This window comes from Delphinus delphis, chromosome 7, assembly GCF_949987515.2.
Source record: "Delphinus delphis chromosome 7, mDelDel1.2, whole genome shotgun sequence".
Taxonomy (NCBI): Eukaryota; Metazoa; Chordata; class Mammalia; order Artiodactyla; family Delphinidae; genus Delphinus; species Delphinus delphis.
The window spans coordinates 114771141-114783704 of record NC_082689.1 but is presented as its reverse complement, the minus strand read 5'-3'; the positions used below and the strand labels follow the sequence as shown (position 1 = coordinate 114783704).

Here is a 12564-nt window from a genome sequence, read left to right as displayed (position 1 = left end):
ATTTCTCTACCTCTGCCATCAACAGTTAATGTTTGCTTAAGGAAACATGTAAGAAATTAATCTTAATATCAGCTTTACTGAGTAATTTTAGGCTGAAAAGCCTGTTGTAAATAAAATATATTCTAAAACCAAGTGTCAGTTGTCGGATGATTAGCTCTAAGAATTGGGTAACTGAGAAGCTCTAAGCCAGCCACAGAATCGCGAGGCTCGGACTAGCGCTACTGAAAGCAGAGTGGACCGCAAGCTCGTGTCTTGAGAAGCCACTTCAGAGCGCTCTCCTCCCCGTCAGACCCGCATCACCCAGGGTCGGTAGGGTCACTTGAGAACCGTACACTGTTGATTCAGTCCTACAAACCTGTTTATTGTTTACTTTTTATCAGATATAAAATAATAAGTATTGCGGGGAATCCACAGAAGAATGACAAAATCTTGGCCCTCTGGAAACTTGGACCTGTCTCACCCATAGAAATAACGCAGATCTCCTATGCTCAATTTTCAGTTGGCAACAGCTGGGAAGTACAGTTTGAAAGACAAAAGTCAGGATCCACGAAGACCTTGACAGGCTGGAATGATGGTTTGGATTTAAGAATATATATTATGCCAAGTCTGACACAAGTGTAGGATTAGGGTCGGGAGGTAGAATGTAACAAGCATGTGTGAAAAATGTTTGAGAATCTGTAAACGGAGTGTGAAGTGTGGCTGCTGAAACGTCTCTGTTGTGTTAACTGAAAGGGCTTGAAAGGGGGGATCCAACCACAGTATGACAAAGTGAGAGAGAGAAAAGCAACTTAGGCAAACGAAAGGGGTTTGAGAAAGTATGGTGAGGGGTCTTGAGACACAAGTTACGGCGGAGGATCAGTAACTCAGGATTATCTGAAGAGCTGTGTATATGCTGTGACACAGGAAGTAAAGTGACTTGATCTTTAGTAGCCTCAGAGAAGAGTTAGGGTCAGCGAGAATGATAGAGTTATGCAGATCTCACCTCGGTGTAGGAAAACGCGTCCTAAGGTACCTGCAAATTGAACAGGATGCCTTAGGAAGCAGCAGGTTCCCCAGCATGGGAAGTTCCTCAGGCTAAGACTGACTTAATCAGCTCTTTGGATTTTTGGTGGTGGCGTGAGGCAAGCGTTCTTTCCACCTGGGGATGCTGACACTGATGACTCCCAGTGTCATTGTGGGGATTCTCCCATTCCTTGGGGCCTCCTCGTGTTGGAAATGTGTTCACAGTGTCTGCCTGACCTCGTGTTGGCAGTCCTTTAGGGCTTATGCTGTGTCAAGATGAATAGATTTTTGAGTTACCTTCTTCTTCTTAATTACTTGAGACAGTTCCAGAATTTTCTTGATCTTCAAATTTCATTTCAAGAATCATTTTTTTCTTGTTCCTTGATCAGAAAATTTTACAGAATGCTTAAAGTAACAAAACCTAACCTGCGTTTGTTAGTGGGATCGGGGCACAGTGAAGGCGTGGTCTTTAAACGCTCATCTTTTTAGGGAAGGCATTAAAAATCAGGCACGATGACTGTTCTCTTGACCACAGGTTGGCAGCCTGTTTCCTTAAAAGGTCAGTAAATAGTTTAGTCTAGGCTGCCGTACAGTCTCTGTCATTGTACTCGACTCTGCCACCGTGGCAGGAGAGCAGCCACTGGGCCTGGGGGTGGCCGTGTTCCCATCGGGTTTACTTACTACAGCAGGTGTGGGCCAGGTTTGGCCTGCAGGTTGTCCTTCTCTTGTTGGGAATGTAATCTAGCAGCAGGTTGCTACCACACAAGATTTGGAATAATCTTTGTCGTTTTTACGCTTTTGATTTTCTTTGTATCCGAACCTTAATAGGGTATAACCAAAAAGTATAGCAAAACCCAAAACCTGCACTCTGAATAAAACAAAGCAAAAAGATGAACTTATTGCAAGGATTTTGACCTGCAAGCCTGGAAACGCAAGACTGTGGGAGCAGTAAGTTCCAAGTTGCTGACAAATTAATAGGGGTTTTATGGGAGAAATGCAGAAGTTTTTTGTTTTTTTCAGCACTTGGTTGCCTAGTGGTCTTCTTTCTTATTTGGATCAGAGTAGCTGAGTTAGGGGAACAGGAAGCCCAGAGCTGGCTTGGACGGACTTGGTGTGTGGGGCTTGGCTGGGGTCTTCTGCTGACCTCAGAGGAAGAGCTGTACGTTCTGTGCAAGGTTAGGTTAAGTGTCCTTTGTGTGCCCGTGTTGACCGTCTCCATTTTGTCCCTGACACAAGTGATTCCAAACGTTTTATTGATAGTCTGGTTCTGTAAGTGGTTACTTTCTTTCCCTCTACCCTCAATTTGGACACAGAAGGTGTGGTGATGGGTGTGACTTCCCTTTGGGGAAGTCTTCAGATATTAGCCATGCAAAGGTCACCCTTGTCCAGGGATCTGTGAGCTGTTGTGTATTATGTAAGTAGTAAATAGAAATGATACTTTTACAAATGCAAAGGCAAATACTTCCTATTTGACAGTAATTGCTGTAGGGGAGAAAAATAATTTCCTCCTCTACCATTCTCAGTTCTTGGCTGAGACCTCTGTTTCAAAAGACAGATTAACAAGAGAAAAACAGAAGTTTATTGATATGTGTATCTCAGGTATAGATGAGAAATACCAGGGAAGAATGAGTAACTCTCAGAGGTGGCTTAGAATTGCAGCCAAATACCATCTTCAGCTGAAGTCAGAAAGAAGAAAGGTGTAGTTGGTGGAGAGTACCTGGAAAGGCGGGGTAAACAGCAGTAAGGCTTGTTATACAGCTTTAAGTCCTTGCTTTTCATGGTAAGGGTTTGAGTTGTTTGCAGGGACTAACATTTGTCCTTCCTGGTAGAGAGGGAAGGAGGGACTCCTTTGTAAATTTCCGTTCTGCTTTTAGGCATATAGGGTAAGGACAGAGCGTTTCTTCTATCTGCTTCTTCTCAATTGCCTTCAGCTCAAAATAATATGCCCTAAAGTGGCACATTTGGGGATGGCGTATTCTGCTACCTCTTGACATTTTCAGCTTAAAGAATAGTTACTAATATTATACTAATATTGTTGGTGCAGGTTTTTTATTTTTTTAATTTAAAAAATTTTTCATTTTTATTTTATGGCCGCACTGTGCAGCATGTGGGATCTTAGTTCCTCAACCAAGGGATCGAACCCACGCCCCCTGCAGTGGAAGCACAGTCTTAACCACTGGACCACCAGGGAAGTCCCAGGTGCCAGTTTTTTAAAGAATAATTCTTAAGTCTGGAAATCAGGCTGTTAAGCTGTTGGTATCTTAGCATTTTTTAGTTTACGTGGTAAGCTAGCTCTAAAAGTTCACATCTCTTTTATCATGATCTCAGGGACTCTTCTGGCTTCATTTAGATACATTCAGCAGTTGAAGGGGAAGAAAGTTTATAAAGTGGTTAAAGCTTTTGTGTATATTTAGGTAAAATACAAGGCAAATTGTGTATTCTTCTGAAGCAAGATTCTTGCAAATCATGGATCTGCCCATGAATCATTATAAGGAGTGCCTTCAACCCTATGAAATTGAATACATGTTCTTGTCTTTGATTCACTTATACGTTTTTCTGGAAAGTGGGTCCAAATTTTATTAAATTCTCAAAAAGAGTGAACCATACCAACCTTAAAATAACTCTTTGCGTCTCTCCAAGGTTAGAACTAAAAAGAACTTCACTTTAGTTAAAAGGCTTATATAATTTTTTTTCAATTAAACAGTTTCAGTTTTTCTGAGCCATTTAAAGAAGGAGCTCTCCGAAATAAGACTTCTCTTCTAGCCAGGATTGTTTCAAGAGTGGTTTTTTTGTTTTATTTTGTTTTTTGCAGTACGCGGGCCTCTCACTGTAGCAGCCTCTCCCATTGTGGAGCACAGGCTCCAGACGCGCAGGCTCAGCGGCCATGGCTCACGGGCCCAGCTGCTCCGCGGCATGTGGGATCTTCCCGGACCGGGGCACGAACCCGTGTCCCCTGCATCGGCAGGCGGACTCTCAACCACTGCGCCACCAGGGAAGCCCTCAAGAGTGGTTTTGAGTTTAGATCTGATGGCATTCCGGTTGAGAACTTCAAACACTGAGTGGCCCTGCTGAGTTTATGATTAATCTCTCTATCCAAAAACTTCATTCCCTTTCTTGTCCTGCCCCTGTTCCCCTCAGGATTGAGGAGGATCAAAGAAAAGGGGGGACTGAAACCAAGCAGGACCCCGTGGGGCCCTCCCAGGAACAAAAAGCCTCTCCATGTCCCCCGTTTCTTGTTTGTGGGAAACAGGCTGTAGCCTCCTGGGCCTTTCCTGAGTTCCAGAGAGCTGACTCTAGCAGCTAATGATTAGGACAGTGGAGTCACAGGGCTCCTAGCTCCTCCTGAAGGGATGTGGATAACCGTCTCCTGCATATCTCTGAGCTGTTCTGCAGAAGCTGAGACCCCCACCCTCTGCGGGATGGTGACGACATGCTGACCACAAGCATGTCAACCCGAGACTGGTTGGAACCAGAAGGTTGAGGTTCCCGAGTCATCACCCTTTTTACCACCAGCCAATCAGAAGGAGGTCCACAGGTTGATCACGTATCCTGGACCCTCTCCCCTAACAATGTCTTTAAAGACCCTTGCTTGAAAGCCGTCGGGGAGTTCAGATCTTTTGCACATGATCTGCCCGTTCTCCTTGCTTGGCACCCTACTTTGCTGCAAACACCCACTGTCAGAGTTTGGCTTTCTGTGCTGCGAGCACACGACCCCTTGCTTGGTAACAAACTGAAGCAGACTTTGGATGACTTTAACCCGACTTAAGCTTCTAACTAAGCTGACTTATGGCAGCAAGGACAGCTCTACAGGAGAGTTTGAGCATCCAGTCATGTTAGAACAGGTCTAATTTGGGGTGTTTAGGAATCAGAGTGTCTTTTTAGTTCTTTCGGTCTTCTGTTTGCACATTTTGGCCATCCAAGGCAGACATAGCAGCAGCATAGTAACACAATATACAGATTTTAAAAAGCAGGACATTATCTAACCTCCGTTATCCCAGTACTAAGAGGTAACTATGGTTAACATTTTAAACCGAACCTTGAAATGTGATATATATGTTTTTAAATAAAAATGCACTAACACCTTTTTATAACCAATCCATTATAGCTCTCTTTATTTCAATAACATATTACTGATAATAGTTGAATGGCATGCACATATCATCACTGCATTTACTCAGTCTCCTGTTAGTCATTTAGATTGTTGCTAATTTTCACCGTCATAATCAGGGCTCTGATAGTCTCATGTAAGTATCTGCCATCATCTTTGATTATTTTACTGGGGAGTAGAAGTGTTAGGTTTGGGACTTCCCTGGTGGTCCAGTGGTTAGGACTCTGCACTTTCACTGTCTGGGCCAGGTTCAGTCCCTGGTCTGGGAACTAAGATCCTGCAAGCCGCATGGTATGGCACAGTGTTAGGTCAAATTTCAGGAATAATTTTAAAGCCTTTGGTACTTTTGCAAAATTGCCTTCCAGAAAGATGGTAACAGTCACGGGTACTTTTACCTGTGGTACGTGTGTTGAATTCTTGTTTTTGTTTTTAATATAGGCAGGAAAATAAACACTTGCCTATATCAGAGGCAGGTTGCTCTGAGAATCCTGTGATGTGCAAATATAAATGATTAGCAAATAATCTCAAGTCTGCAATGTAATTGTCTCTGAAAAGAAAATGTCAAAGCATTTGAACTAGCCATGATACTTTCCCAGCTTTACTGAGGTGTGATTGACAAATAAAATTTAAATACCTTTAAAGTGTACACCTTGATGATTTGGTGTAAGTATACATTGTGAAGTGATTCCTGCTGTCCAATTAGTTGACATATCTGTCACCTCACATAAGTTACCTTTTTGTTTTGTTTTTTTGGAGAGAGCACTTGAGATCTACTCTCTCAGCAAATTTCAAGTGTAAAAAACAGTATAATTAAGTGTAGTCACCATGCTGTACATTGGGTCCTCGGGATTTATTCATCTGATAACTTGTACCAACCTCCCTCTGCTATCCCACCCCCTAGTCCCTGGCAACCATTCTGCTCTCTGTTTCTGATTTGGAATTTTTTTTAGGTCCCACATCTGAGTAGTGCCGTGCAATATTTGTTGTTCTCTGTCTGGCTTGGTTCACTTGGCACGAGGCCTCCAGCTTCATCTGTGTTGTTGAAAATGGCGGGATTTCCTTCCTTTTAAAGGCTGAACAGTATTTCCTTGTGTGTGTGTATTTATGTGTATGTGTGTGTGTGTGTGTGTGTGTGCGCGTGTGTGTATTTTACATCCTCTTCATCACCTGTTGACGGGCCCTCTGGTTGTTTCCATGTCGTGGCTGCAGTGCACATCGGGGTGCAGGTTTATTTGGGATAGTGATTTTGTTTCCTTTGGATGTAAGCCCAGAGGTGGGCTTGCTGGGTCATGTGGTGGTGAAGTAGGTATGGTTGAGAAAGGGCATCAGGTCTTCTTTCACTTGCTGAGAACCACTCTGAAGACTAGGAAGTTAGGGCTTCCCTGGTGGCGCGGTGGTTGGGAGTCCGCCTGCCGATGCAGGGGACGCGAGTTCGTGCCCTGGTCTGGGAGGATCCCACATGCCGCGGAGCAGCTGGGCCCGTGAGCCATGGCCGCTGAGCCTGCACGTCCAGAGCCTGTGCTCCGCAACGGGGGAGAGGCCACAACGGTGAGAGGCCCGCGTACCGCAAAAAATAAATATAAAAAAGACTAGGAAGTTACAGTCTAGTGCAAAGTAGTGATTCTCAAGCGTTTAAAGGTATCAGAATCACACAGGGAAGCTTGTTAAACATTCACATTTTAGGATCCCACCCAGAGGCAGATGTGTGGAGACCACACTTAGAAAAAACAGATTAGAATAAGCACATTAGTTAAATATTTTCAAACGTGAAAGGGCGGTGCAGTATGTAATCCCATACGTGGCAGCTAGCCTGTTTTATAGAACAAAAGCTGTATTTAGAGTGAGTTTGTTATTTAGCCCAGTGTTAAATGGTAACCATAGTAATGATAATGGTAGTTGTTGTCGTTACTGATTGACATTCAAGTCAGGTAAAATATCAGTTGTAGTGCAGATAATTTAAACTTATTAATTTGCTCTCTCCCATTTCCTTTCATAATAGTTAATTTATATTGTTTCAATTATGATCTTCATTCAGTGGACTTGGACTTTATTTTATCATTTTCGTTAAGTCTTTACCTGATAGTGACCTCCTTCTGGCCATGTAACATAATCTCAAACACAGTCATCTACCTGGTGACAGTTCCAGAATCACAGGGTTTAGCCTGCGTAGGGCCTGACCTAAAATCCAATTGAAATTAATTACAGCAAAAGGCACACATTTTGTGGTTTATTTCAGGCATTTGTCCAGGGTGGTATCGTTAGTTATTCAGTTGCTTAAAGACAGGAAATTGGGCTAGATGATTTCCAGGGGTCCCTGCCAAGTCATAGTTCTTGTTTGTGATTACTGTGCCTTAGTTTGAAACCCCATGTAAGAGTCGACTCTTCCTGGCGTAGGATATGACTGCCTGAGACACATGATTCCCTGATTGTCTGAATATGAAATTTCATCAGTCCTTTTCTGTTTGCATTGAGTTATATTCTCTCAGAGTTGCTTACAGTATATTTTTAATATCTAGGAGGAAGTGGTGAAGTTAACTGAGAAATGTCTGAATAATGCCATTGACAGCCCAGCACTGAATGCCAGGAGAGTTCCTCCTGACTTGAAGAGTAACATTTTGAAGGCTCATGTAGAAGCAGTGCAGAAGGTAAGCTGCCTTTACGAGGGTCCTGGTGAGGTGGAAGGAGACCCTGTAGAACAAGGAAAGTAGACAAACGGTAGACATGAGTGACTTGGCCGGTGATTAGAGAGAGAGTAGTACCAGGAAGCACACTCAAGATAGCAATGCCGGAACTTGCCTGGCGGTCCAGTGGTTAGGACTCTGCGCCTCCACCGCAGAGGTGCGGGTTCCATCCCTGGTCAGGGAACTGAGATCCCGCATGCAGCACAGTGCGGCCAAAAAAAGGAAAAAAAAAAGATGGCACATGCCTTCCCAACTCCAAATTCTACTCGGGCAAGATTAAGAGCGGGGAGTCACAGGATAAAAACAGTAAAGATGCTGCTCTACAGTATAAGAAGTTTAAAAAAAAAAGTCAAATTCCTGTAGAAGTGAGTCCCTAATCTTTGTCACTTTTATAGCTGGAAACTCTACAGTGATTTTTAGGTTCCTGTCAATATTAAGTCTATGACTCTAGGTCTTCCTTTATCAATTCATTGTTCCCCACCACCCATCTACCCCCAATTCAACAAAATTGTGATGTTATTGGCAACAGAGTGATGGTTATAAGGCGAAGAGTTGGCTGTGTCGTCTCATGAAGGGTGCAGTGGGTAGGGACCAGCCCCCATGAAGTTGATGGCGTCCATGCTCTCAAAATCAGCTTTTCCTTGGCCCTCCCCAACTTTCAGATTATCCTCTGCACTGAAGCAGGACAGAAGCCTGTCTCACCAAGTCCGGTTGTCAACTAGGATTTCAAAGTAATCCTGTTGTTGGGAAGGGGCTCTTTACCCATTGTGTTCCCAGGCACAGACCTTGAAGAGAGCTGAGAGGACTTGAGGAATGTCGTTCATGCACTTTATGTACCTTCTCACCCCAGTGTAAAGATAAAACATAATATTTATATATAAAATACGGCAGTACACGCTCTGGAATCAGACAACTGGAGTTTGAATCCTGTTTCTAATCTACTAGTAGCTAGTCACCGATTAGCTTTGTGACTTGGCAAGTTAGTGACTTTCCCTGAGCCTCAGTTTAATTATGTTTAAAAAGGGGTAATGGTAATACCTTCCCGAAGGTGGGTTATAAGGATGAAATAAAATGATAAAGGTAAAGGCCACAGAATGGCTTCTGGCACAGAATTAGTGTTTAGTAAGTGTTGGTCCTGATGTTGACACTACCTATTGTAGCAGCAGTGGTGGTGACAGCTTTTCGTCACCTTACGTTTCAGTTGTACTTTGGATCTGTTTTGACTTGAACAAGAGAGAAATAACGTGAATAGCCCTAAATGAAAGATTTTGTTTTATAGTTAAAATCATCCCACAAAGAAAAATTCAGGACCAGACGCCTTCATTGTTAAGGCCTACTGAACATCTAAGGCAGAAGTAATGACAGTCCTACACAAGCTCTTTCAGGAATTAGAAGAGCAGGGAGCACTTCCCAACTCGTTTTATGAGGCTAGTCTTAGCCTGACACCAAAGCCAGAGAAGGAGAATACAAGAAAAGCAGCTACAGACCAGGACTGTTCTTGAACATGGACTCGAAAGCCCTTAACAAAGCGGAAGCAAATCATACTGAACAGCTTATAAACAGGATAGTACACCATGGCCAAGTAGGGTTTATTTCAGGAGAAAAGTTGGTTTATCGTTCAAAAACCAGTATAGTATAACATGTTAAAAAATAAGGAGAATTGTCTCAATTTATTTGGAAAGGCATTTCACATTATTTAACACTTGTTCATGATAAAAGCTCACAGCAAACTAGTAGTAGAATGGAACTTCAGCCTGATAAAGGGTCTCTATGAAAAAAGTCTACAGCTAACATTGTAATTCATAGCTGAAGTTAACAGCTGACGGGCCTGTGACTGCCGGCCATGCACGCAGCTGGTAAGAACATAAAATGTTCCAAGTCCTTTATAAAAGGGTTGGTAAGGGCGTCCCTGGTGGCGCAGTGGTTGAGAGTCCACCTGCCGACGCGGGGGACACGGGTTCGATCCCTGGTCTCGGAAGTTCCCACATGTGGTCGAGCTGCTCAGCCCGTGTGCCACAACTACCGAGCCTGTGCACCTAGAGCCCGTGCTCCGCAACAAAGAGCAGCCCCGGCTCTACACAACTAGAGAAAGCCTGCGCGCAGCAACAAAGACCCAATGCAGCCAAAAATCAATGAATGAATTTTGAAAAAAAGAGGTGGTAAAATAGTGAACGTACACTTAGCATGTGACCAGCAGCCCCACTCTCAGGCATTTACTCCAGAGAAGTGAGAGCGCAGGTTCGCACAGGCACTAGTACGTGAGTGTTCCTGGCACCTTCGTTTGTAATAGGTGAACACTAGAAACGATCCAAATGTCCATCAGCAAGTAAACAGGTAAACAAATTGGGGTGTATCCATGCAGTGGAAAGCTACTCAGCACGCAAAAAAGGGACGCATTAGTGACACATGCAACACCGTGGGTGAACCTCAAAAACATCCTGTTAGTCTAAAGAGGGAGCCCCAAAAGGATGCTATGATTCCATTTATATGAAACTATGGAAAGCACAGATCACTGCTGGCCACGTGTATGGGTTTTTGGTGGGATTGTATCGGAAGCCTCAAGGGAACGTTTGGGGTAGTGGAAGTGTTACATATGTTGATTGTAGTGTTGATTATGTACCAAACCGTACATTTAAAATGTGTGCATTTTACTGTATGTAAATGATACCTCAATAACTGACCTCTTCAGAATTCTCCTCTGAAATATTCCTTGTACTCAGGGAAAAACAAAGCCAGATACGCAGCTTAATATGTTTCTGCTTTTTATCATGTAAATTTGAAAAATTCTGGCATTGAATCTTTTTGGATTCTGTGTACATTGACTAACATATCATTGTGTCTTAAATAATTTAGAGCTGTCCAGTAAAGCGTATGGATTCATAGACCAACATATTGAAGTGGAAACTTGGAGTATGAATTTGGGCGTGGGATAGGGCTGTGCTGGGTACAGTACTGATATTTCCATAGATAAGTTGTGGTTACCTCTTTCTGGAACTGAAGCAAACAGATTATTTCTATTTTGACTGGAAAGGAATGTAAATTTATTACTTTATTACCCACGAGAGAGATTTAATTTTTTTAATTAATTTTTATTGGAGTATAGTTGATTTACAATGTTGTGTTAGTTTCTGCTGTACAGCAGAGTGAATCAGTTAATATATCCACTCTTTTCTAGATTCTGTTCCCATATACGTTATTACAATGTATTGAGGAGATTTAATTTTTATGATTTCTTTTTCTTAGGTTACAAGAGAAGGTAGCTTATTAAGTCATCAAAATGCCAGTGTTCAGGATGCTGCCACCAACAGGTACAGTTGTGGGTAGACTGAATTAAATTGGTGTTCTTTTCCTCTTAACTTTCTTTGGGGGGTGTTTTTTTCCTCTTTCCCACTCTGTGATCACATGGTTTCAGGATATCTATTTGAAAGATAGCCTGAAATCACTGTTCTATCCACTACATAGATTCTTAGGACCTAATTTTAGATCATTTGAAGATACTCCTAATTAATCTTTTCATCCTGATTCTTCTTCAGCTGATTCAAACTGTAGAGCAAAAACAGCCGTTGAAGATATTTTTAATCTCATAAGATACCTGGTGAAGAATGTGTACTATTTCTCTTAGGTGTGGTAGTTGCCTTAGTGCCATGCTGTTGGCAGGGTGGGATTGCTCTCATAAACTGTCTTCCTGTGGGCTCTCACATGATGCAAGCAGATTTCTCTGCTGTCCCCTCTGAGCTCCTTCTGCCTGTCTTTTCCTGTTGAGTGCTATGCCATGTCTCTGTCTTACTAGACTTCCATCCCCTGCTCTGTTGCAGTTTGTTTCATTCGTCCCTGCGTATCCAGTGTTCTGTGCTTAGTTGGTGCTAAACATTGATGAGTGAATGTGTTTCTTTTCCCGTTATCCAGAACTTATGCAGTGAAGAGTTTTCTGATTAGTGATATTCAGTTCCAGGTGCTGTAATTAACGTAGCACTTAAGCACATGCTTCGTGTAAAGGACTTTACAGTTAGTACTCAGCAGACCTACTACTTGGTGATCGGGGTACAACTGGAATTACGACTTAACCTTTTCTAAGAAATCAGTTTGCCCACAACATTTTTAATGCTATTGTTGTTTTTATTGGAGCTTTTTAGAGTAACCTCATCGCAGACTTTTTTGCCAAGAGGAGGATGATGGGGATGTGACGACCCAGTTGTTTATCAGAAATTTCATTGAACTCTGGAAGGTGGACAGGTCCTGGAATGGACTCCAACTTCCGGATTTGTTTTTCCAAATGGCTGTTGGTATTTTGAATAATCTGTTTTCCTCCCAGGATTTGAAATGGATCCTTTGAAATATGCTTATGTTCTTATACAAACCTGGGTCTGTTTCTGGATCTTTTCCTTTTCTGGTACTGTTTTTTTCCTCGTGCCATACCACACTTTTAAAAAGTTGCTGTACCCCCTTTTTAAAAGGAAATATTTCAGGCATACAGAAAGGTATGGAGACTATATAATACATGTCTGTGTACCAAATGTCAAGCTTTGTCATGTCCTCATATTTTGCTGTAGTAGATTTAGATCATTTTGCTTTTATCTTTTTTTTTGAGCTGTAATTCCTATACAGAACCCTTTAAAAGTAGGCAATTTAATGCATTTTAGTGAATTGACAAAGTTGTGCAACCCTAACCACTCTCTGATTCCATAATATTGTCCCCTCACCCCTAACGGAAGCGCCCTCCGCATACGCTGGCTCTCCACGTCGCTCCTCCAGCACCTGGGAGCCACCCACCTA

The 12564-nt window shown here is 42.6% G+C and overlaps 1 protein-coding gene across 6 annotated transcripts in view; it reads left to right on the top strand.

Moving 5' to 3' along the window:
• EPB41L5 (erythrocyte membrane protein band 4.1 like 5) overlaps positions 1-12564 on the top strand; it is a 143538-nt gene that overhangs the window by 113157 nt on the left and 17817 nt on the right. For all 6 annotated transcript variants that reach the window (XM_060017049.1, XM_060017051.1, XM_060017050.1 and 3 more), the window contains 2 exons: positions 7627-7755; positions 11035-11099. In XM_060017049.1, the coding sequence (XP_059873032.1) occupies positions 7627-7755; positions 11035-11099 (194 nt within the window). The remainder of the gene's footprint in view (positions 1-7626; positions 7756-11034; positions 11100-12564) is intronic.